This window comes from Ceratotherium simum, chromosome 9, assembly GCF_057802395.1.
Source record: "Ceratotherium simum simum isolate JZ-2026a chromosome 9, ASM5780239v1, whole genome shotgun sequence".
Lineage (NCBI taxonomy): Eukaryota > Metazoa > Chordata > Mammalia > Perissodactyla > Rhinocerotidae > Ceratotherium > Ceratotherium simum.
In genome coordinates this window covers 73,971,760-73,995,820 of record NC_141908.1, presented here as the reverse complement: position 1 = coordinate 73,995,820, position 24,061 = coordinate 73,971,760, and the positions used below count along the sequence as shown (strand labels likewise).

The 24,061-nt window shown below is 41.0% G+C and overlaps 1 protein-coding gene and 1 long non-coding RNA gene across 2 annotated transcripts in view; one reads left to right on the top strand and one right to left on the bottom strand.

The window, feature by feature from the left end:
- The window catches only part of RFTN2 (raftlin family member 2), a 69,147-nt gene that overhangs the window by 23,811 nt on the left and 21,275 nt on the right, over nucleotides 1-24,061 (top strand). The window contains exons 5-7 of the mRNA XM_087435547.1: nucleotides 2,105-2,320; nucleotides 9,251-9,372; nucleotides 10,566-10,669. Coding sequence (XP_087291673.1) covers nucleotides 2,105-2,320; nucleotides 9,251-9,372; nucleotides 10,566-10,669 — 442 coding nt within the window. The remainder of the gene's footprint in view (nucleotides 1-2,104; nucleotides 2,321-9,250; nucleotides 9,373-10,565; nucleotides 10,670-24,061) is intronic.
- On the bottom strand, nucleotides 1,699-9,090 carry LOC147916341 (uncharacterized). Its single transcript, XR_015553247.1, has 2 exons — nucleotides 8,798-9,090; nucleotides 1,699-2,187 (listed from the first exon to the last, which is right to left on the bottom strand). It is a non-coding gene; the product is annotated as an uncharacterized LOC147916341 (long non-coding RNA).

Here is a 24,061-nt window from a genome sequence, read left to right as displayed (position 1 = left end):
AAATTTAGCAAAAATAAGTTTTTGAGGTTTTTTTAGAAATATGAAGCAAAGTAAATTTCTAAAAATTATAAAGACTCAATAGACTAATATAAATTTGTCATGATTTTTTAAAGATTATTACATCCAGAAATAAGGTAGGGCAGTTTTTCACATAGTTCTCCCTGGCATGGTCATTCAATGCCATCCACATAATGAAACCATGTGTTGAAAATTGGTTTCCATTTAGTCATTCACCAGCTTCCCTGTAAATCGGAGGCTGGGCGTATGTACCAAAACAGTGATTCTGTAAAGAAAGCTGTTCTGACTTATGTTTGTCCTCATAAACAGTGTGTGAGAATTTTAGTTTTGGCATTTCCCATTTCGTGGATGGTTTTCACCTTTGAAGTTAATTGGCTTTCTTTGATCATCAATTAGAATATGAAAATGAGCATCATCATGAAACAATTAGTATAATAGAGCCTGCATCCTAAAATAACTTTAAACAATAGTTTTATTTTTCTTTGCCAACTAGCAAGTCTTCCCAAGAAATTGAGAGTATTTTTTCATGTATTTTGGACTGTTCAAAGTTTTCTGATACGTTTACAGGTATGCTTTAAAAACCACTATTAGAGAAAATCAAAGACTCTGTATACCTTAGAGTTAAGAGCTCTGCAGTCAGCCTCAGTTTCTTTATGGAAAGGGGGTTGTTGTGAGAAGTAGATAAGAGATGTCTACAAAGCACTTAGCCCAGTGCCTGGCGCAGAATAAACTCTGTATTAAGTTAGCTGCTATTAACTGATCCTTTGATCAGTGTTAGTGCTGAAGCTGCACACATGGGCTTTCTGGGTTGTGCTGAGATGTGCTCAACATCCTTCGTAGGCAGAGACCCATTCAACCATGGTCAGCACAGTCTCCTTCAGAAAGAACCAGGAGCATTTCCCATCTCACCCATCCTCACCAGCACCCTCCCGTTTTTCACCAGTTCCCTAGCTAACAACCACCCTGATTTTCCTGCAGTGTAAAAACTTTAGGAATGTAAGAGTGACCAAGAGTTGTTGGAGCTGAGGTCAGAGAGCTATTCGCTGTCTTCCACTCACTGCTACCTCCCAACTCCTTCTTGTTCCCGTTGTAACTTTCATTAGATCAGGCACCTATTTCCAGTCCTTTAAGTTCTACATCCAATATGCCGCCCAGTTAATTTAATTACCAATCTCTAGATTCCGCTTTCTAAATAGTTTATTTTTAAATCATATACTTGTTAATAACTTTTCTACGGCAGTGGTTCTTAACTTTGGGTGCAAGGGTGGCGGGCAAGACACGCACAAAACAATTCTTGGAGAATCTGGTGAAATTCATGGAGACTCAACCCAGAAAAATGCACATAACACACACACCCCAAACACTTTTGTCTGTAATATAAGTGGTGTTAGACTTCCTAAAACGCAACCATAGTTGTGGGTCCATAGACCCCGCAAGTTAAGAATTTGCCAACTTATAGTAAAATAGAAGATCTGACCCAGCAATCCCATATCTAAGCATGTATTCTAGAGTCACTCGCACATCTTTGTCCAAGGAGACATGAGTAATGTTTGCAATAACAAAAACTTGAAAATAATGCATGTGTCCATCAACAGGAGTAGAGTAAACTGGAATACTATGTAGCAGTTAAACTAAATGAATAAGATCTGTATGTATTAATTACATTTCAAAAGCATAATGTTGAAGAAGAAAATCAATTTATAGGTTGATATATACAGTACGATACCATTTTTAAAAGTTTTTTAAACTGCAAATCACTGTGTATCATTTATGGGTATATAAATGTCTATTGAAAGAATAAAAGCTTGCATGAGAATAATAAACACCAAATTCATTATAGTAACTGTTTCTGGAGAATAGGATTAGGGAAGACCACACAGTAAGCCTCAACTACATCCATTTTTCATTTCCTTGAAAAAAGTCTGAAGCAACATGGCACAGTGTTAACATTTGATAAAGCTGAGTAGTGGGTCATTTTATTATTCTCTGTGCTTCTTTGTATGCTTGAAATAGCTCGTGATTCATAAAAAAAGATTTAAAATTTTCAATAAAATTATAGTTTTCCTCTTTTTTCTTCCTTCTGAAGGCCGATCCTCAGATAACAAGTTGTATATAGTCTTCAATGTTTTTGATGATGAATCAACCTGCTGGACCTATCAGGAAGGCATCCTGTCAATGAAAGTAACAAGAAAAGGATCTGTCATTAGTACACTTGATGCCGATTGGCTGGAGTTAACTACATTTTATTATAAACAAGGCTTGTCTTTAATAGATTCTTTTGTATGCTGGGAAACATCTAAAGGTAAATTTTATATTATGATATATTGATATCTAAAGATTTTGACTTTGTGTCAGAGTTGGTGGAAATGTTTTTGCCTCTCAAGTTGTATGGCTAAAAGGACAAATATTATTCCTAAGGAAATAGATTCCAATTGTACACAGCTATGTAGCTTTAATTTAAAAGCTTACGCATCCTGTGTGGTGGAAGTATAATGTAATGTTTGCTGTTGGGTTGTAACTGTCAGGAATAGACAAACCACTGGGTGATCGACCAGTAGGATTTTCCAGATAAGATGTACTACAACAGCCCAATCAGGAGGCTTATGATTGCATTTGACAGTTACTATCCAAATTTATTACACTATCCCAATTTTGAACACTACGTACCATGTACTCCAGTCTATACCTGACTCATTCTATACTTTTTTGTATAGAAAAATCATCTTTGGTTCAGAAAATGATATTGACCCTATGTTTATTTCTGCCTTCTCCTTATCTTTCATCTTTCTGTAGCCTTCCTCTTTTAGTTACAATGGGGTATGTAATCATTCATGTCTATCACAAAAACAAACAAAACTTTCCAAAAATGACTTTCTAGGGAAAAAGTTTTTAAAAAGAGATTAATACTAAAATAAAATAAAAATAGAAAGTAAGGAGACTGGAAAAATGCATTAGGAAGGATGGAGGTTATGAAAACCAGATATTTAGGGACCCTAACTCAATGAGGCTAGAGGAAAGAATTGAAAAAGCACATTAGATGAGATCTCAATATACCTTATTATCGTTAAATCAGCCTAGTGATACTTTAACTAATACAACTAAAGACTTTAGATGATTATTTTAAATTATCAGGAGTCATGGACCAATAGGTCCTTTTAACTGGCAACCAAGAGCACAGATCTAGCCCATTGGAGCCCCCAGAAATGCAGCACCTTGCACAGTGCTTGGCACGGAGCAGCTGCTCAATAGATAGTTCTCAGTATTTTGGGTTGTTGGAAACTTCTTCCAAGTTGATCTTTTATGGAAACAGCAAGATCTAGTAGGAAGAGCATGGACTTTAGGATCAGACAGACCAGGGTTTAAATCTCATGTCCTCTATTTATTAGCTGTGTGATCTGGGCAAGTTGAGTGCACTGAGCCTCAGTTTCCTATAAAAGGCGGATAAAAATACTCCAACTCTATCATGAGAAGTTAATCAGATTGAGTGTGTGCAAAGTGACTCCCCCCGCCTCACCCACCATCGGAGTTCATTTTCTGGTCTTGTTTTCTTTCCTGCAACTTGGTACATGCAGTTACGTACTTTCAGTATGATCATCCATCAGAGGTCAGTTTATGCTTCAGAGAATTCTCTCTCTGTGTCCTTTCTCTTTCTCTTCCCTCCAAAGAGTCTAAGTTGGAGCCATTTCAAATTTTCGTCTGTGACTCACTGCTGAAGGAAAAACTAAAAATACTCCTTTCACAAATCTCTTTCAGGCATCCCTGCCTTGGGCCTTGCCTGATGAAAATAAAATGAGCCACAGCAGTTGCCAGTCAGAGGCTCTGTGGGGCTTTTGTTCTTAAAGCCTCTGAAGCTATTTAGAGAGCCCAGGGGAGACTCTCCCCTCTCAGCAGCTCTGGAAGGTCTCATCAGACATTTTACACTGCAGGCCACGCCAAGCCCCTAACGAGCCACCGCGGTCTGTGGGGTCCAGCAACCGGGTGCGTCACTCGGGACTTTCCTGGGAGGACATGGGAAGCTGCAGAGGGGAAATTGTGACCATGCCTGTGTCGCTGTGAGCGGCAAGTCAGAGGAAGCAAGGCTGAACCAGCGGCTTTGTCCCGGGGCGTTTGATGCCTGACATCTAAAGCACTTTGGGGACAATGCATAGTTTGTTTTGTCTTGCTTCCATCCTCTTCCAAAATATTGTCAGAAGTCAGCCCACCACGAGGAATAGGAGTACAAATCCAGACACTGCTCAGAATTGAATATCTTACTCTACAAATCTCATTTTATAAAATACCTTCTTTCAGAAGCAGAGAGGGGAAAAAATTTTTTTTAAGTTTTCTCCTTTGGTAGGGTCATGCTGGAAAAGTTGTGAGGTCTGTGAAATTCCTCTTCAGTGCCTTTTCCCTCCCCACCCCCAAAGCCTTTTCTGCTTTGAAGAGCCCCCCAGGGAAGTGCGCAGCGGCCATCTTGCTGTTCCTTGCAGCTGCGGGTTCTCACTGCAGTGGCCTCCTGCACCTGACCTTCTCCAGCATTGCTGGGCCTTCACCAAGCTGAGCATCAGCCAGATTCACTGCACACTTACCAGGGGCTGGCACTGCAGGGTGAAAACCTCCAAATGGACCCAGGAGAGCCTCCGGGAGGCTTACCCAATGGAGCCAACATGGACAAAGCACTTTATTCTACCAGAACATGTAGCAATCCAGTGGGCAGCTGACCCGGGATGAGATGAGCAGCTTTGCCAGCTGGTACAACACACACATGTGCGTGCACACATACACACACACCCTTGAGGTTCCCACACTTCACCAGCCTACAAGTGCCCCATCATCTCAGAGCATAGTCTCTTCCCACCTTTAGTATACCCACATCTTAAGGCTACATTCTGGTTTTTTATGAATTCTTTTCAGACTTCACTTGATATTCATTTCAATCTCTTCATCCCTGTAAAAATGCTTGCGTGGAGTTGGCGAAGGAGAGGTATCAGAATGAGGAGTGGGGTAGGGTGATGACATTGAAACATGTATTTATTCACTTCACATACGTGTTTCTGCCAGGCACTATCCCAGCCACTTACAATGATGAGCAAAATGGAAGTCTTCCCTATTCAAAAACCTAGCCACGTGGCATCAGGCAGTCAGGCAGTAACAGGTATCAAACAGTATATATCTAATTTCCAAATTGAGAAAACTGTTGTGATGTTACCCAACAGGATATTGTAATGAGAGTAACAGGGAAGAACCCAGTTACAGGGGTGCTCAGGAGGTCCCGTCTGACAAGGTGACAGTCCCACTGAGATGGGAAGGCTGTAAAGGAGCTGGCATGCGAGAGCCAGAGGTAGACTCTTGTAGGCAAAGGAAACACCCCCAAATGTACAAAAACCCTAGGGCAGGAAAGAGGAACTGGGGAAAGGTCTGTGTCACTGGAGCAGGGTATGCAAGAGAGGATGGCTCCAGACAAGGTGGGGGAGGTGGGCGGCAGCCACCCCAGGCAGAGTCTCACAATGTAAATAATGCAGCAGGAGTGACCAGGCATTTGTGCTTACCAGGTGCCAGCCTTGTTCTAAGCAGTCTACGTTTATTGACTCTTTTAATCCCCACAGCAACCCTGGGAGGTAGGTGTTATTATTCCCCTTTTACAGATGAAGAAACTGAGGCACAGAGATATTAAATAGTGTGCCCAAGTTCACGCAATTAGAAAATGTGGGGCGAGGCGCCCAGGTGGAGTGTGTGCTCTTAACCAATTTGCCATCCTGCCAGGATTTTTATTCTAAGTCATTCAGCGAAGATTTAAAGAGGGAGTAATGACCTGATCTGCATTTTTAAAAGGACCTCTTTGGTCTCATTTCGGGAAATGGATCATAGAGGGCAGAGAGGAAGCGGGAGGCTGTTGCAGTGATGCACAGAGAGGACGGTGGAGATAGAGAGAGGCTGAGATTCATTTTGCAGACAGAATGTTCATGAATGAGATTCCACATGATCATGCCCTCCACTTCTCAGAGATGGTCCTGGGCCTACCTCTGGGCAGTTTAATGCCAAAAACGACACATGGACCAAAAATACTTAAATGGAATGTCACCTTTCCTCACATTTCCTGGAATGTCGATGTAATGTCTAGCTGAAATGAATGTGTAAGATCACATGTCCAGAGAGGTAAACCTTTCCCTGGGAATCCTTTAAGCTTGTGCTTCTCAAATCAGAGTCCAAGTACCTGAGGGGTATGCAGCCTTGTGCCAAGGAGGGCACAAGTTCACGGGATAAACCTCTTCCTAGAGTGTCAGTATTACTTTAAGAATGGGGCAATGGGAAGAGTGCAGAGGGGAGCGCATTACTTTTTTATATAATGTGAATATATTCAGAAAGAATGCAAAGTTTATATGGATTTTTTTTTTTTTTTTTTTGTGAGGCAGATCAGCTTTGAGCTAACATCTGATGCCAATCCTCCTCTTTTTTGCTGAGGAAGATTGGCCCTGGGCTAACATCCATGCCCATCTTCCTCTACTTAATATGGGACGCCACCACAGCACGGCTTGCCAAGCAGTGCGTCGGCAGGCGCCCGGGATGCGAACCAGCGAACCCCGGACCACCAAAGGGAGCGCTCACACTTAACTGCTGCGCCACCAGGCTGGGCTCCTGCGTAGATTTTTAAGATATAACAGACTTTAAAGAAACTTTATGCTTGCCACTAATCACTTCAAACTGTACCTGGAGACCATCCTTCAATGACAACTGTACTTTCCTTTGCTATTGCTGGTATTTGACTAAAAAAATTTGAGAAGCAGTAGGTCAGGCCAAAGCTTTGTAACTTTTTCACGTTATGCGCACAAAGAAAATGGTAGTACTGTAGGGCTCATGGGTGAAGTGGATAAAGCTGCTCTGGGCAGGAGGGGGCGCCCTGTATCTTGGCACACCTGTAGCCGGTTCTCAGCACACCAGCGGGCCAAGGCATCCTGGAGGCTCTGGGATATGTAATGTTAAGAGGTAACTCAGTTCGGGGAGAGTTATTAAGTAATTGTTCAGAATTATCACCTCACCCCATTACCTGGAAGATTTAACACACTGAGCAGCCAAATGGTCACTCTCCATGAGACCTTCCTTGCCACCCTCCCTAGCTGCCACTTCTGTTAGGGAAAATTTCTCAAGAGATATAAGGACTCCCTCCTGGCTCTGGGGACTGGAACAGGCCCTAAGAAAGCCAGCCAGGGGCACTGGGGAGCTCCAAAGTGAGAAGGAAGGACTTTTTTTTAATTGAAGTATAACATACATGTAGTAGAGTGCATTAATCTTATGTGTACAGCTGGATAGAGCACAAATGTTCAAGATACAGAACATTCCTTATATGTCAATTATATCTCCATAAAGCTGGGGAAAAAAAAGAAATGCCAAAAAAAAAAAAAAAAAAGGTGGAGAACATTTCCAGCATCCCAGAAGGCCTTCTGTTGGCCCTTCCCAGTCAATATTCTCCTCCTCAGGGACAGGCATTATTCTGACTTCCATCATCATGGATTAACTTTGCCTGTTCTTGAACTTCTTATGGGTTGGAGTATACAGTACGCACTCTTTCTTGTCTGGCTTCTTTTCCTTGACATAGTATCTCTGAAGTTCATCCGAGAGGTTGCATAGCAGTGAGTCTTTCTTTTATATTCCTGTGTAGTATTTCTTTGTATGAGTCTACCACGTATTCAATCTTTTAAACCAAAAGAAGTTTAGAAGTACTAGGGTCCCTCAATATTGAGAACAACAAAGCAGACACAGAGCCACAAAACCCATGGTTCTCGCGTTATACAATCCCAAAGTAAATAAGAGGCAGATTATAATTAAATAAATAATTATCACAGTATATAATTATTTTTAAAATTCATACCCCCATTCTAAAAAAGGATATGAGGAACATACAGTTTCAGAGGTGGTCTTATGATGCTCTAAACTTACAATCAGAAAAAGATTTAATTCCTCTGGTCACTTGACGTGACAGTGGACAAGTACATTTAAAGGAAGAGGAACATATACTATAATTAGAAAACTATTTCCAACTAGTAAATTCAACTTTACTGGGTTTTTGGGAACCACTCTGAACAACGTGAAATCTTCATGATATTCTGCCCTAATTGTAAATGATGTAAAAATAATAATAATAGGGGACTGGCCTGGTGGTGTAGTGATTGAGTTCACATGCTCCACTTCGGCGGCCCAAGGTTCGTGGGTTCCAATCCCAGGTGCAGACCTACACACTGGTCCTCAAGCCATGCTGTGGCGGCGTCCCACATACAAAATAGAGGAGGATTTGCGTGGATGTTAGCTTAGGGCCAAACTTCCTCACCAAAAAAATAAGGATAATAATGATAATTTTTCTCAAAGTTTATAGCCTGTTAATAAAAATTAAAACTGAAAATTACGTTGAAATTACTTTTGTCTTTTTTATCTTTAAGTCTAATAGATTATTTGACAACTTTGTAGGTTATTATTCAGATAACTCTCAACCAGGGAAACTTTGATGTGACATTATATTTTATAAAAACCAAAATGTTTAACCAGCACATGACCATGGGAAAATTGTCTCCTATTGCAAAATAGAAGACAAAAGAACTTCCATAGACTCAGTTTAGTTTTGGCCAGCTGGTTATTGTCAACCATTCAAGAAAATGTCAGAGAGGCCCTCCCTTAAAACTTCCTTCCCAGCAGGAATTCTTTTGACAATGACCTCTGTTTAGGATCTTCCTGTTACCATTCTTCTTTTTTTTTAAAGCACCATTGAGGTAAAGAATTGTTTTGTGTTTATATTTTTTGAAGTACTTACCTCACGTTAGTTTTAATATCACACCTGTAATTTCAAGGATTGACATTTTTGATGTTGTTTCTCCTAATGGTATAATTAACATGCATACAGCATATAGATCGGAAACCAAAATTGGATTTCAAGGTGAAGGTCATTTCCAGATGCTTTTTAGGCTTAGGAAATCCACTTGATTCTCACTGTATGATATTATTTTATCTTGTTTTTGGTATTGCAGTTTTCGTGTCTACAGTTTGATTTTAATTCAGTGACGTATAAAACTGTCTTGACCTTTGCAAAAAAAAGAAAAAATTAACCGTCAAAGAGAAGAATGATGTTACTGATTCAGCCCAAACAAGTGTTTATTAGTTGATATGGTTTTTTTCAGCTTCCTACAAGAGTTATTTAAGAATTTAGATGATCTTAAGAGACACTTAGTATTCACAACTCTTCTTAATTGTATCCTTTTCCTCACAGGGGACCATTTGCCTAAATCTTTGGAGGGATTCTTTATCTATGAAGAAGAAGGTTCTGGAGTTCCAGGTTCCAGTAGGAAAGGAAATGATGCCATCGTGGTAGAACAATGGACCATTATTGAGGTAAACTGCAGTTTTCTGACAATGTAGCTTTTCTTTTATATTTAGTTTTACATGCTAAAGATCTTCATTGCCTAGCACATGCAGTATCCTTCACACACGTGTCTGTGCAGTGTTCGGTGTTCATCACAAACGCATGAACAACCAAGTTTCTGTCAGATTTGTGAAAAGGAGATTTGCTTTACCCAATGTTCAACTTTGTTATAAGATAGCAAAATAATTATCTGTACATCAATGGCAGTGGCTTCCCAAAGATTTGCCATTCTAATCCTAAACAAAGTCCCCTGGCACTGAGATCCTCTACACAATGCCATGACAACTGGTTGAAAGTGAAAAAAATTCAGTCAGTAACTAGTATTTTATCTCCAAGCAACCAATGTGACTGGTTTTATTTACCTTATGAATTGACTTTCAAAGGCAAAAATATCCAAAAGGTGTTCTCTCTCTCACCAGGCCAAACATGTAGACACAGCATTGTCCTTCCTAGTCAGAGATGACATTGCTGCTGATGTGGTGCGCTCTGAATTCAGCTGTCACCGAGTGGACTGCCCTTGGTGTACACACTGAATTCAGGTGTACTGTGCTGTGTGCATGAGCACCTCACGGACAAGCTCTTTCGTGGACACATTCGCCTTTCCGGCCTTACAAAGGTTAGAAAGACATAGCCCATTTTCAAGGAAACTAGAAATTCCATTGAGGAGAAAAAGAACAATTTGGGGGAAGAGGGAAAGCTCTGAGTTCCAAGCGAGTAAAAGGCAATGAAAAGACTGTCGCACCTTTCACTCCCCGATCTTCACTCCCCACTCTTGTCCTCACTTCCCAGTCCCTAGACCAGTGTTTCTGAGAGTATGATCTGTAAACTACTCAGATCCAAATCAACTGGGGAGCTTTTGTTAAATGCAGATTCTCCCATACACACACATTCAAGTTTGATGCCCAAACAAGACCAAGGAGACAAGACCCAAGCTTTGGAGAACCAGATGGAACCCTCTCTCCATTCTGATCCCCAGTGTTTCTAATTTGGTTCAGTGGTTAGAAGGCAGCAGAAAATGAAGCCTGGGAAGACTGCAGCCTGGTGAAATTGCACCTAATGGAGCATGAACTCCGCTATCATAATACCCGTGACCCTTTACTGCAATCACTGGTGTAGCTGGTTGTCTTTGCCATTAGACTGCGCTTCATGCTTATTCACACAGGGCTGTGAAATCAAGACGGATTATGGCCCGCTGCTGCACACTCTGGCTGAGTTTGGATGGCTCCTGACAAGCGTACTGCCTACACCTATACTGAGACATGACAGGTAACACCTAAGTATCTTTACGTGCTCTCATTTAATTCTAAAATATACTTCATTTGTTAGATATTTCAATTTAACAAATGCTGATTTAATGCCTACAAAAGGCATTTCACTAAATTTCTAATCTGATTTCATGGACCTTGTTGCTCAGCAAATCTAATCCCCTCGCATTATATATGCACAAGCTACTAGGTCTCCTTCCCACGGGCATGCAAGTTCATGGTGGCAGAGCCAGAGTAGGGGCACAGGAGACCAACTCCCACCTCAGTGCTACTTCCAGCCTCTGAATGCTGCCTCTCCACTCGAAGACTGCATTATTATATACCTTCTTTTTTCCAATTCAAGGTGCTGGTTCTTCCCTAGAGTGAAGACTAAGTTGGTAGAAATCTGCCGACAGAAAAACACAGCCCCTCCGTAGGGCCCTTTGCCCTGCTCTTCGGCACTGCAGGAGCAGAACGCCCTCACCCCAGCACATAGTTGGGGTTAGGACCACAGTGGGTGCCTAGAGAGGGACAGGACCGAGGAGCACCAGTGTTTCTGCCTCTTTCTTCCCCTCCAGCATAGTGGGTTAGTTTTCCCCTGAAGCATGGACTTGTTAGCTGTCTCCACTAAAATAAATGCTTACATTTGAACCAAAATGCCAACACTTTTCAAATACCAACTTTTCATTTTCTCCTTTTAGTAACTTTGTCTGTCTCTCTTTCTGGGAAGGAAAAATTGAGTTTACTTTTTTTTTGAGAGATATGAATTAAGTCTTCTGTATAAAGTGCTTTGCTCCCTCTGACCTCTTTGGTGTCCAGAAAATGACTGACCGCCAAGGCTGTCCTGCCTGGGCCACTGACCACCTGCAGAGGACAGCACAGTACCACCTGGGCCTTCCCTTTTAGCAGAGCCAACCATGGCTTAACATGCTGAGTAATAGTCAGGTGTACTAAGGGAGGCAACTCCTCCTTCCTCAGTCTCATCCACCCTCCTCGCCTTCTCTGGTTTTTCCAGCTTAGCAACTTACCCCTGTCCAGTATCCCAAGGTCCCTACACACTTTAAAAACCTTTAAAAACCACACCTTCTTCAGGTGGGTAGAGGGATGAAGATGGATACAGAGTGACGACACTCAAGCTTTAAAAAGAGGGGTAGAAGTAAGCAACGCAATTAATCTGCTTTTCTACTCAAAGATCTTTTGGTACCTGTTCTCAAAGAGTGAGTGACAACTCCCTGAAGCATTATTACCCAACTTTTTTATAATCTGTGACATACCTGTCAGATCACTGTACAGCAGTAATTCTCAAGATTTGGTCTTCAGACCAAGCAATATGAATCAACCTGGGGAGCTGAGGAACCTACGCGTGCTAGAGGCCCACCCCAGCGGGACAGTCAGGAACTTTGAGGGTGGGACCCACAAATCTGCATTTTCACAAGCTCCTGGAGCTCATTAGCATTTGAGGCACTTTGCAGGAGGTAGTGAAAGAGAAAGCAGCTCCTCTTGCTGGCCTTTCTACCCCTCACCATCCATCCCCAAGCCAGTGGTCTAGCCCACTCCCCGCCTCCCTCAGAATAACTTGTGTATTTGGCCTTCTCATCTCTTTCTGGTGGTTCTCCTAGCTGTATAACTTAGGGTGTCATTTGGCTCATAACAGTTAGCACTTCCTAAAAGTACTCTGAGTTCTGAACCTTTCATGTTCCTTTTTCCCCAATGAAAAATATATTTATCATTCCTCCCTCCTGTCCCCTCGGGGCTTCTGCGCTCGGGAGTCTGAATGTTTGCTGAAGGGCTGTGGGTGACTGACCAGGCACTAGACTAGACAGCGAGCCTGCTGGGCTGGATGCTGAGCCGGAACATGGGCTGGAGCTGCTTCAGTGGCTCTGCTTCCGGTTGGTTTGGGAATGAGGACAGAGACCAAAGGTGAGAGAGAAGAGGTCTCAGGTATACTGTGAAGGCGGGAGGAGCCTGGAGCCACCACTTGACTTGACCACCTTGTCCTGCATAAGGTCACAGGCTGTCCCCTGTGCTGAGGAGGCCCACTGGAGTGAGGAGTGGCTGTATATGGTTTTGAAGCAGCACCACCCCACCACCATTCCAGCCTCTCCTCTACCCCACTGTCCACCAAGGCACTTGGAGTCATGGAGTAGAGCTTCTGCTCTGCCTCCCCGTGAAGGCTCATCTTCAGTGTAAATCAAATAGCAAAGGGGCTAGTTGCTGGGCTGTCCATTAAACTACTGTTTGTAACAGTGAAAAATTGGACACAATATAAAAGTCTATCAATAGAAAACTGGTTAAATAAATTATGGACTATCTATACAATAGAATAGTATGAAGCTGATAAAAAAGAATGAGTAGATCCATATATGTATCGTCATGGAATACTTTCTGTTGATAATTGTTGAGTTTTAAAAAAAAAGTTTCAGGGGCTGGCCCTGTGGTGTAGTGGTTAAGTCCACACGCTCCACTTTAGCGGCCCAGGTTTGCAGGTTTGGATCTCAGGCACAGACCTGCACCACTCATCAAGCCATGCTGTGGTGGGCAGCCCAATACAAAATAGAGGAAGATTGGCACAGGTGTTAGCTCAGGGCTAATCTTCCTCAAGCAAAAAGAGGAAGATTGACAACAGACGTTAGCTCGGAGCAAAACTTCCTCACCAAAAAAAAAACAAGTTTCAGGACAGTATTATAGTACAATCACAATTTTTAAAGTTTAGACATTTTGAATATATCTAGCAAAATCTGAAAGGCTACATAACAAATTCTAGTGAGTGGTTAGTTCTTGGGATTATAGGTAGGGGAAGGGACAGTGGGGATTTCTACTTTGTCTTTACACATTTTTCTAGGATTTGACTTTTTACAAGAAATATGTGTTTATTCCATGATTTTTTTAAGAAACAGTTTTAGAAAGCAAAAAAATCAATCAATTAATAAAAAGATGTGGAAGATGTATATGGTGTCTGCCCTGAAAAAGCCTGTGGCTGGTTAAGCTCACATTTGGTACATATCCAGGGGCTTGCCTTCAGGTTGGGGCAGGTCAAGTCTGTGCATTGTATAATGTCCTACAGTAACTAATCAAGGGCTAAGTGAGGTAGTGTAGTCTATAGGAGTAGGAAGAAGAAGAAGGAGTAGAGACTGTCAAAATGAGGTGGAATCTTCAGTAGTAATGAGAATAAAAGGCATCATCACCATTTAGCAGACCTCCATTTAGGAATCTGCTATTGACCCTGGATAGAAGACAGTAGAAAAATGTATTTTAACAGTAGTTATCCTGATGCAACAAGGCACACTAGAGCACAGAATGTCTACTGTTCTTTCATCTGCCAGGAACATCGGGCAATATCAGTGTTTATTTTGTTCCTTTACATTTTGTAACTTGGATCCTTCCAAGTGCCTGCAAGGTAGACGATATAGGATGAAGGTAATGGCTCATTGTTATCATCTAGTAACAAAGGTTATTGGTAAAGACTGTCTATCCTCTACCTTTTCCCCTTGTCCAAATATACTGTCCTGTGACAGTCACATGCTGGTCTTAGCTGCTTTGGGGCACAAAGATAGTACTCACTGTCAGCCACGTCATCTTTAAATATAAAGAAAAATGTTACATACAGTTCATCTTGGTCCAGGTGGAGGAGAGAGCCTGAAAGTTTTTAATCTCTGAAGCTAGAAGAATGGTTAAGAGCCCAGGCTTTGGAGATAAACAGATCTCGTTATAATTACAGCTTCACTGTTTACTGGCTACGTGACTTTGGGAAGTCACCTAACCTCTTTTTTTTTTTTTTGGGAGGAAGATCAGCCCTGAGCTAACATCCATGCTAATCCTCCTCTTTTGGCTGAGGAAGACCGGCTCTGAGCTAACATCTATTGCCAATCCTCCTCCTTTTTTTTTCCCCCAAAGCCCCAGTAGATAGTTGTATGTCATAGTTGCACATCCTTCTAGTTGCTGTATGTGGGACGCGGCCTCAGCATGGCGGCAGAAGTGGTGCGTCAGTGCCCCGGATCTGAACCCGGGCCACCAGTAGCGGAGCACACTTAACTGCTAAGCCACAGGGCCGGCCCCACACCTAACCTCTTTAAGTCTCAGTTTCCTCATCTGGAAAGCTGTACAATAATATCAACTCTACTGGATTGTCGTGATGATTAAGCAAAGTACCTATGCAGGGCCTGTGCATGGTAGACTAATAAATTAGAGCTGTTATATGCGACCTAACATTTAGCAGAACCAAAATACTGAAGGAGTTGAAACCAATTGTGCAAGCATGATAGCTCAGCCTGTCCTAAATCAGAATATTTCAGAAAATGTAAATACTGTAGTTCACTACATACAAAATCAGCACTGAGGATTACAAGCCAAGAAAAGGAGCAGAAATGAACAATGACGCTGTGAAGATCCATGCCTACACGAATGCTCACACCCAGAAAAACCCATGTCTGTCATGATCTTTCTTTTGGGGCCTACATGTCTGAAAACATAGAACCACTGCCAGTGAAAACTTTCTTCCTTGAACATTTTTGTCTCATATACAACAATAGTGTGTTGAGCAATTTCAACTTTTTCATACTTTTCTTATCACGTAAGCCATACTCGAATGGTCTAACACAAGGTATTTTCTCCTCATTTCCTCCATTACTCAAATATATCCTGTTATCAGATTGCATAAAGATATTTTCCCAATGTGTCCCTAGGTTGAGGTTGCTGCTTCATTATCCTAGACGATGTCACACCACCCAGGTTTAAAGCTGCACTACCATGGAAACAGCAAGATGAAGTAATCTGATATCACAACACTGTTCCAGGGCTATTGTTGCCAGCCCTGAAGACTTGCCAGAATCCCTTCTTAATCATTAGCACTATATGATTATACAAATGGGCCCAATCCTTTTCTTTTCAAAAAATCAAGGTGAAAATTGACACTACACTCTTCAGGGCAAATCTGGTAGAGGATCAAATTCGCTGAGCTCGCAGCTGATATTGCTGACCCTACACCAGAATAAAATGGAAGGAGGACCCCAAGTTCCCTCTGGCTACCTCAAAACAGCAGGGTCACCGCCGCTCCCCAGTTCTAGTTGAATAATAATCTGAAGAGGGGGCAGGAATGTGCCTTTTGACAAGAATCCCAAGGTGATTCTGATGCACTTTCAGAAACACTGAATTATAACCTTGCACTGAGAGAGAGAGAGCAGGGGGAAGCATTTAGAACACAGGACAGAAGAAAGGTATACCCCCTCATTTATATCTCGGAAGACAGAATTTAAAGGCAGGGGCTTTGGATAAGTGAATCAAGTTATACTGTACTGAGAATATAAAAACGTCTGGTTCTTAAGGACAAGATACGAATAATGAAAGAGAAAACTGTCCTCTCACTGTGATGTTGAGAGCCCCCTCTCCTCTTCCATGCTCTGCAGCCCTAGCAGAAAAGGCCCCACAGCCTTGTGGTCACCACAGCCCAGGAGCACTAGAAATCTGTGTAGTTATTCGAGACACTGGGGCACAGTGATGTCCTCTAAATCCTCAAGTGGCAGCCAGAACAGGAGTTGCATATTTATATGCAATCAAGGGAGAGGCCAGGGTTTCAGGTTTTGTCCATTTTGATGTGGTTCTCTTCCTCTCCTAATTTACATTCTGTGCAAACGGTATCATGTAATTCCCTTGTGAGTTAAGCTTATAGTAATCTCGCAATGAGCAGCATTTTGATAAGGCCACATTTTTTAAAATGTTCAATTTCTATTATATATACGTCGAGTTTTCACTCTTCCTCATCTAACTTAAATTTTTAACATTTTTTGCAGGGAGGGGGTGGTTGCGGGGAGCTAAATTGTGGCACTGCTGTTTTTTTGTCTTTAACACATGCATACTAATACCTGAGAATCAAGTCAGGGTCAGAAGGCAAAGGAATTCTGTGAGTAAGCACATAGCTACAAAGGTGCAAGCTAAAATTAGATTTTATAATTTTGCTTTTAAAAAGAAATTTTTATTTCCTATTTTAAAAGCAAGAATTTACTCATTTATTTCTGAGTTGCAAACATTAAACCATGGCAACTAATTAATGTATAAGATGATGCAAAAGTAATCAGAAAATATAAATTAACCTAACAGTTCTGTTTCCTCTAGTCTAATGGATTTGGGAACCATAAATGAAAGCTTTTTTATAAGAGTATTTTTATTTCACAAGTGACTAAGCAGTTGCAGATAAGCCACTCATTTGAAACCAGCTCAGTGGTATTCAAACTAATTCACATTCTTGCATTTTATTTTAAACAAAATGTTCTTTCGGTTCAGCTCACATATTTACTGAGTGCCTGCTATGTGCAAGGTAATATTTACCCACTCTGGGGGCAGACTCTGGCTTCCAGAACTCAGAATCTGCTTGGAGAGACAACATAGTCACAAGTAACTGATGCAGAACAGATGGTAACACGTCCTGCAGTGGAGGTCTAGGGATGTGTTCTTGACAGGGCTGATTCTGCCCCAAAGGGAGGAAAACTGGTTATGGAAAGTGGGGGATAGGGGGTGAAAAAATCATAGATAGTACAATGGTTTGTAGCCCTCCAAAATATCACAGGACATCAAGAGATACACAGCACATCTTCACTATTGAAATTTAGCGGCTTTGCTGTGAAGATGGCGGTGTAGGCGGACTCTGAACTCACCTCCTCCCAGGGACACAACAAATTTACAACTACCCTTGGAACAATTACCCCTGAGAGAGAACCGGAAACTGGATAAAGAGAACCCCCACAACAAGGGACAGTGCTAACTGAGGTGGAAGAGGCAGATATTCCTTTCTGGAGAAGAAAAAAGCCACATTCTAGCCGTGGTGCTTCATGGCCAGGAGCAATGTTAAGGTACGAAGCGTTCCCTGGAAGAGTGGGGGATCTGAGCAGGAGAGCTTTGCCACAGCAAGCAGCTTTTGAACTCAGCACAACTGAGATGAGTGTCAATATCTGGCTTTGCTAGCTATTAGATATAATGGGGAATATCCCCAGAAAAGCTATTGAACATAAGAGAAAGAAAAGCCTGCTCTTAGAAGTCCCACACACAAATTCCCCCATTTCAGAAAGCAACACAAAATCAACAGAAAGAAAGGTTCACAGTCCTTTCATGAAAAGAGACTCACTTGATAGGCTCTGGGCACATCTCAGGGAGGCAGGAGGCAGCTAGTACCACCTCCCCAGGGACTGAGACATTGGTGGCAGCCATTATTGTGACTTACTACAGGTGTGCTGACACAGACGCTGGCACACGCCATTGGAGTTCTTCCCCTGGCCTGTTAGTGCAGGGGTCTGCCCCACCCACTAGAGCACCAATTTAATCCAGCTCAGCCAGAGCAGATAGCCCTCCCCAGGGATGGGCCCCACCCACCAGCAAGCCCTCAGGCAACTTGTGGACCTGCATAGGCAGGGTGAGTGGGACCTCTGCAGCAGGGCAAGTGGGTCCACTTCAGTGGGGAAAGATGTGCATACAGGGCAGGACTGTGTGGATAGGGTGTGTGGGCCTGTGGGCAGTGGGGCTTGTCAGCTACAGCAGAATTGTGCTTCTCAAACACCCGTATAGGGGATCTGCCCCACCTTCCAAATCCTGAAACAATTGTGTGCTGCCATACCTGGGGCTGGTCTCACCCAGCTACACTACTAGAGAGCTGACAGCAGCCTTGCAGGCCAGAGGCCTACAGCAATTGTGAGCCCTGAGACTAGCAGCCAGCCACGCTGGGGGCCTACTCACTTAATAGAAAAACTGCAGCAGGAATGTGCTATTAGACCTTGCAACCAATTGTGCTAGGGCTCCCCCTGCCCAATAAAGTGACTGAAGGGACCATAGCAGCTGCACAGAACTGAGCCTTACAACCAGTTGGCCAGGGGGACAGCCTAGCCTTCCTGTGCACCTGCAGTAAGAGCAACCCACCACAACAGAAGGACACATGTAGGCCACACAGGGGACACTCCTGGAACATTTGGAACTGGTGAGGAGAAGGAAGCACATTGCTGGGCCTCATAAGGCATCTCTTACATAAGGCCACTTCTCCAAGATTGGAAGATGTAGCTGATCTACCTAAAACATAGATATAAGCACAGAGAAATAGGAAAAATGAGGAGACAAAAGAATATGTTCCAAATAACAGAACAGGACAAATCCTCAGAAAAAGAACTAAACAAAACAGAGATAAACAATCTGCCTGATAAAGAGTACAAATTAATAGTCATAAGGATGCTCACTGATCTTGGGAGAAGAATAGATGAACTCAGTGAGAATGTCAACAAAGAATTGGAAAATGTAAAAAAGAACCAATCAGAACTGAAGAATACAACAATGGAAATGAATTTATGAGTAAATGATAAAGAAGAATGGATCAGTGAGCTGGACAAAAGACTAGAGGAAATCACCAAGGCTCAACAGAAAAAAGGAAAAAGAATTAAAAAGAATGAGGACAGTCTAAGGGACCTCTGAAACAATGTCAAGCACACTAACATCCATGTCATAGGTGTCCCAGAAGGAGAAGAGAGAGACAAACGGACAGAGAATCTATTTGAAGAAATAATAACTGAAAACTTTCCTAACCTAAGGAAGGAAAGAGACATCCAGGTTCAGGAAGCACAGAGAGCACCAAACAAAATGAACCCAAAGGGGCCCAAGACCCCAAGACATATTATAATTAAAATGTCAAGAACTAAAGACAAAGAGAGAATCCTAAAAGCTGCAAGAGAAAGACAATAAGTTACATACAAAGAAAACCCCATAAGGCTATCAGCTGACTTCTCAGCAGAAACATTACAGGCTAGAAAGGAGTGGCATGATATATTTAAAGTGCTGAAAGGAAAAAACCTACAGCCAAGAATACTCTGCCTGGCAAGGTTATCATTCAGAATGGAAGGAGAGTTAAAGAGTTTCCCAGAGAGGCAAAAACTAAAAGAGTTTATCACCAATAAACCAGCCTTACAGGAAATACGAAAGGGACTTATTTAAGTGGAAAAGAAAAGACCACAAATATGAATAAGAAAATTATCAAAAAAATAATAATAAACTCACTGGTAAAGGCAAATATATAGTAAAGGTAGCAGATCAACCACCTATGAAGCTAATATGAAAGTCAAAAGACAAAAGTACTAAAATTATCTATTTCCAAGATAAGAGGTTAATGGATACACACATAAAAAAGAGGTTAAATATGGTATTAAAAACAAAATGTAGGGGCCAGCCTGGTGGCATAGTGGTTAAGTTCATGCACTATGCTTCAGCAGCCCGGGGTTCAGGAGTTCAGATCCCGGGCACGGACCTACACACCTCTCAAGCCCTGCTGTGGTGGCATCCCACATGGAAAATAGAGGAAGACTGGCATAGATGTTAGCTCAGGGACAATCTACCTCAAAAAAAAAAAAAAAAAAAAAGGAAAGAAAAACATAAAATGTGGGAGGAGAGGAGTAAAAGAGTAGAGCTTTTAGCAAGAGGTCAAACTTAAAAGACCACCAACTTAATATAGATTACTATTTAAGTAGGCTATTATTTATGAACCTCATGGTAATCACAAACCAGAAACCTATAGTAAATACACAAAAAATTAAGAGAAAGGAAGCTAAGCATAATACTAAAGAAAGCCATCAAACCACAAGGGAAGAGAGCAAGAGAAGAAAGAAACAGAGAAGAACTACTAAAACACTCAGAAAAAAAGTAACAAAATGGCAATAAGTACATACTTATCAATAGCTACTGATAAGTACATACTTATCCATAGCTAAATGACAATGGACTAAATACTCCAATCAAAAGACATAGGGTGGCTGGTTGGATTAAAAAAATGAGACCCATATATATGCTGCATTCAAGAGATATGCTTCAGACCTAAAGACACTAACAGACTGAAATTGAAAGGATGGAAAAAGATACTCCATGCAAATGGCAATGAAAAGAAAGCTGGGTTAGCAATACTTATCTCAGACAAAATAGACTTTAAAACAAAAACTGTAACTACATAGTGGCACTACATAATGATAAAGAGAACAATCCAAGAAGAGAATATAACACTTGTAAATGTCTATGCACCCAACATAGAAGCACCTAAATATATAAAGCAATTAATAACAGACATAAAAGGAGAAATAGACAGTAACACAATAATAGCAGGTGACTTTAACACTCCACTTACACCAATGGATAGATCATCTAAACAGAAGATCAATAAGGGAGCATTGGCCTTACGTAACACATTAGACCAGATGGACTTAGTAGATATATAAGGACATTCCATCCAAAAACCACAGAATACACATTCTTTTCAAATGCACATGGAACGTTCTCCAGGATGGATCACATACTAGGTCACAAAACAAGTCTCAATAAATTTAAGAAGATTGAAATAATACCAAGCATCTTTTCTGACTATAACCGTATGAAACTAGAAATCAACTACAGGAAGAAAACTGGGAAAGCCACAAATATGTGGCGATTAAACAAAATGCTACTGAACAACTATTGGGTCAACAAAGAAATCAAAGGGGAAATCAAAAAATACCTGGAGACAAATGAAAATGAAAATACAACATGCCAAAATTTATGGGATAACAGCAAGGAGGGAAGTTTATAGCAATACGGGCCTACCACAACAAATAAGAAAAATCTCAAGTGAACAATCTAACAGTGCACCTAAAGGAACTAGAAAAAGAAAAACAAAGCGCAAAATCAGTAGAAGGAGGGAATAATAAAAATCAGAATAGAAATAAGTGAAATAGAGACTAAAAGAAAATAGAAAAAAATCAATGAAACTAAGAGCTGGTACTTTGAAAAGATAAACAAAATTGACAAATCTTTAGCTAGACTCATGAAGAAAAAAAGACAGAAGGCTCCAATAAATAAAATCAGAATCAAAAGAGGAGAAATTATGGGGCCGGCCTGGTGGTACAACCGGTTAAGTGCGCGTGCTCTGCTGTGGCGGCCCAGGGTTCGCAGGTTCAGATCCCGGGCACACACCGACACACTGCTTGTCAAGCCATGCTCTGGCAGCGTCCCATATAAAGTAGAGGAAGATGGGCATGGATGTTAGCCAAGGGCCAATCTTCCTCAGCAAAAAAAGAGGAGGACTGGCAGCTGTTAGCTCAGGGCCGATCTTCCTCACAAAAAAAAAAAAAAGAGAGAGAGGAGAAATTACAACAGACACCTCAGAAATACAAAAGATTATAAGAGAATAGTGTGAAAGGCTATACAACAAATCCAACAAATTGGATAATCTAGAAGAAATGGATAAATTCTTAGAACCATACAACCTTCCAAAACTGAATCAAGAAGAAATAGAGAATTTGAATAGACCAATCACTGGTAAAGAGATTGAAACAGTAATCAAAAACCTCACAAAAGATGCAGGGATGGTTCAACATCCGCAAATCAATCAACGTGGTACACCACATTAACAAAATGAGGAATAAAAACCACATGATCATCTCAATAGATGCAGAGAAGTCATTTGAGAAGATCCAACATCCATTTATGATAAAAACCCACAACAAAATGGGTATAGAAGGAAAGTACCTCAACATAATAAAGGCCATATATAACAAACTTACAGCCAACATCATACTCAACAGAGAACGTCTGAAAGCCATTCATCTGAGAACAGGAACAAGACAAGGGTGCCCACTCTTTCCACTCTTATTCAACATAGTACTGGAGGTTTTGGCCAGAGCAATTAGGCAAGAAAAAGGAATAAAAGGAATCCAAATAGGCAACAAAGAAGTGAAACTCTCACTATTTGCAGATGAAATGATTTTATATATATAAAACTCTAAAGAATCCTTTGGAAAACTGTTAGAAATAATCAACAACTACAGCCAAGTTGCAGGGTACAAAATCAACTTATAAAAATCAGTTGCATTTCTATACACTAATAATGAACTAACAGATGGGGAACTCAAAAAGATAATTCCATTTACAATCACAACAAAAAGAATAAAATATCAAGGAATAAATCTAACCAAGGAGATGAAAGACCTATACAGTGAAAACTACAAGACATTATTGAAAGAAATCGATGATGACATAAAGAAATGGAAAGATATCCCATGCACATGGATTGGAAGAATAAACATAGTTAAAATGTCTATAATACCTAAAGCAATCTACAGATTCAATGCAATCCCATTCAGAATCTCAATGACATTCTTCACGGAAATAGAAAAAAGAATACTAAAATTCATATGGAGCAACAAAAGACCCTGAATAGCTAAAGCAATCCTGAGGAAAAAAAGCAAAGCTAGAGGCATCACAACCTCTGACTTCAAAACATACCACAAAGCAATAGTAATCAAAACAGCGTGGTACTGGTACAAAAACAGACACACAGATCAATGGAACAGAATTGAAAACCCAGAAATAAAACCACACGTCTACAGACAACTGATCTTCAACAAAGGAGCTAAGAACATACAATGGAGAAAGAAAAGTCTCTTCAATAAATAGTGCTGGGAAAACTAGACAGCCAGATGCAAAAGAATGAAAGTAGACCATCTGCTTTCACCATTCACAAAAATTAACTCAAAATGGATCAAAGACCTGAAGGTGAGACCGGAAACTAAAACTCCTAGAAGAAAATATAGGCAAAACACTATTTGACATTGGTCATAAAGGAGTCTTTTCGGATACCATGTCTACTCAGACAAAGAAAACTAAAGAAAAAATAAACAAGTGGGACTTCATCAGATTAAAGAGCTTCTACAAAATAAATGAAACCAGGATCAAAATGAATAGACAATGCACCAGCTGGGAGAAAATACTTGCAAATCATATATCTAACAAGGGGTTAATCTCCATAATATATAAAGAACTCACACAACTGAACAACAAAAAAACAAACAACCCGACTAAAAAATGGGCAGAGGAAATGAACAGACACTTCTCCAAAGAAGATATACAGATGGCCAATAGGCACATGAAAAGATGTTCAACATCACTAATAATCAGGGAAATGCAAATCAAAACTACACTAAGATATCACTTTACACCCAATAGAATGGCTACAATCACCAAGACAAAAAATAACAAAAGTTGGAGAGGTTGTGGAGAAACGGGAACCCTCATTCACTGCTTGTGGGAATGCAAACTGGTGCGGCCTCTATGGAAAACAGTATGGAGATTCCTCAAAAAATTAAAAATAGAAATACCCTATGAGCCAGCTATCCCACTACTGGGAATCTATCCAACGAACCTGAAATCAACAATCCAAAGAGGCTTATGCACTCCTATGTTCATTGCAGCATTATTCACTATAGCCAAGAAGTGGAAGCAACCCAAGTGGCCCTCGACTGATGATTGGATCAAGAAGATGTGGTGTGTGTGTATATATATATACACACACACACATATATATATATATATATATATACATACACACACAATGGAATACTACTCAGCCATAAGAAAAGACAAAATTGTCCCA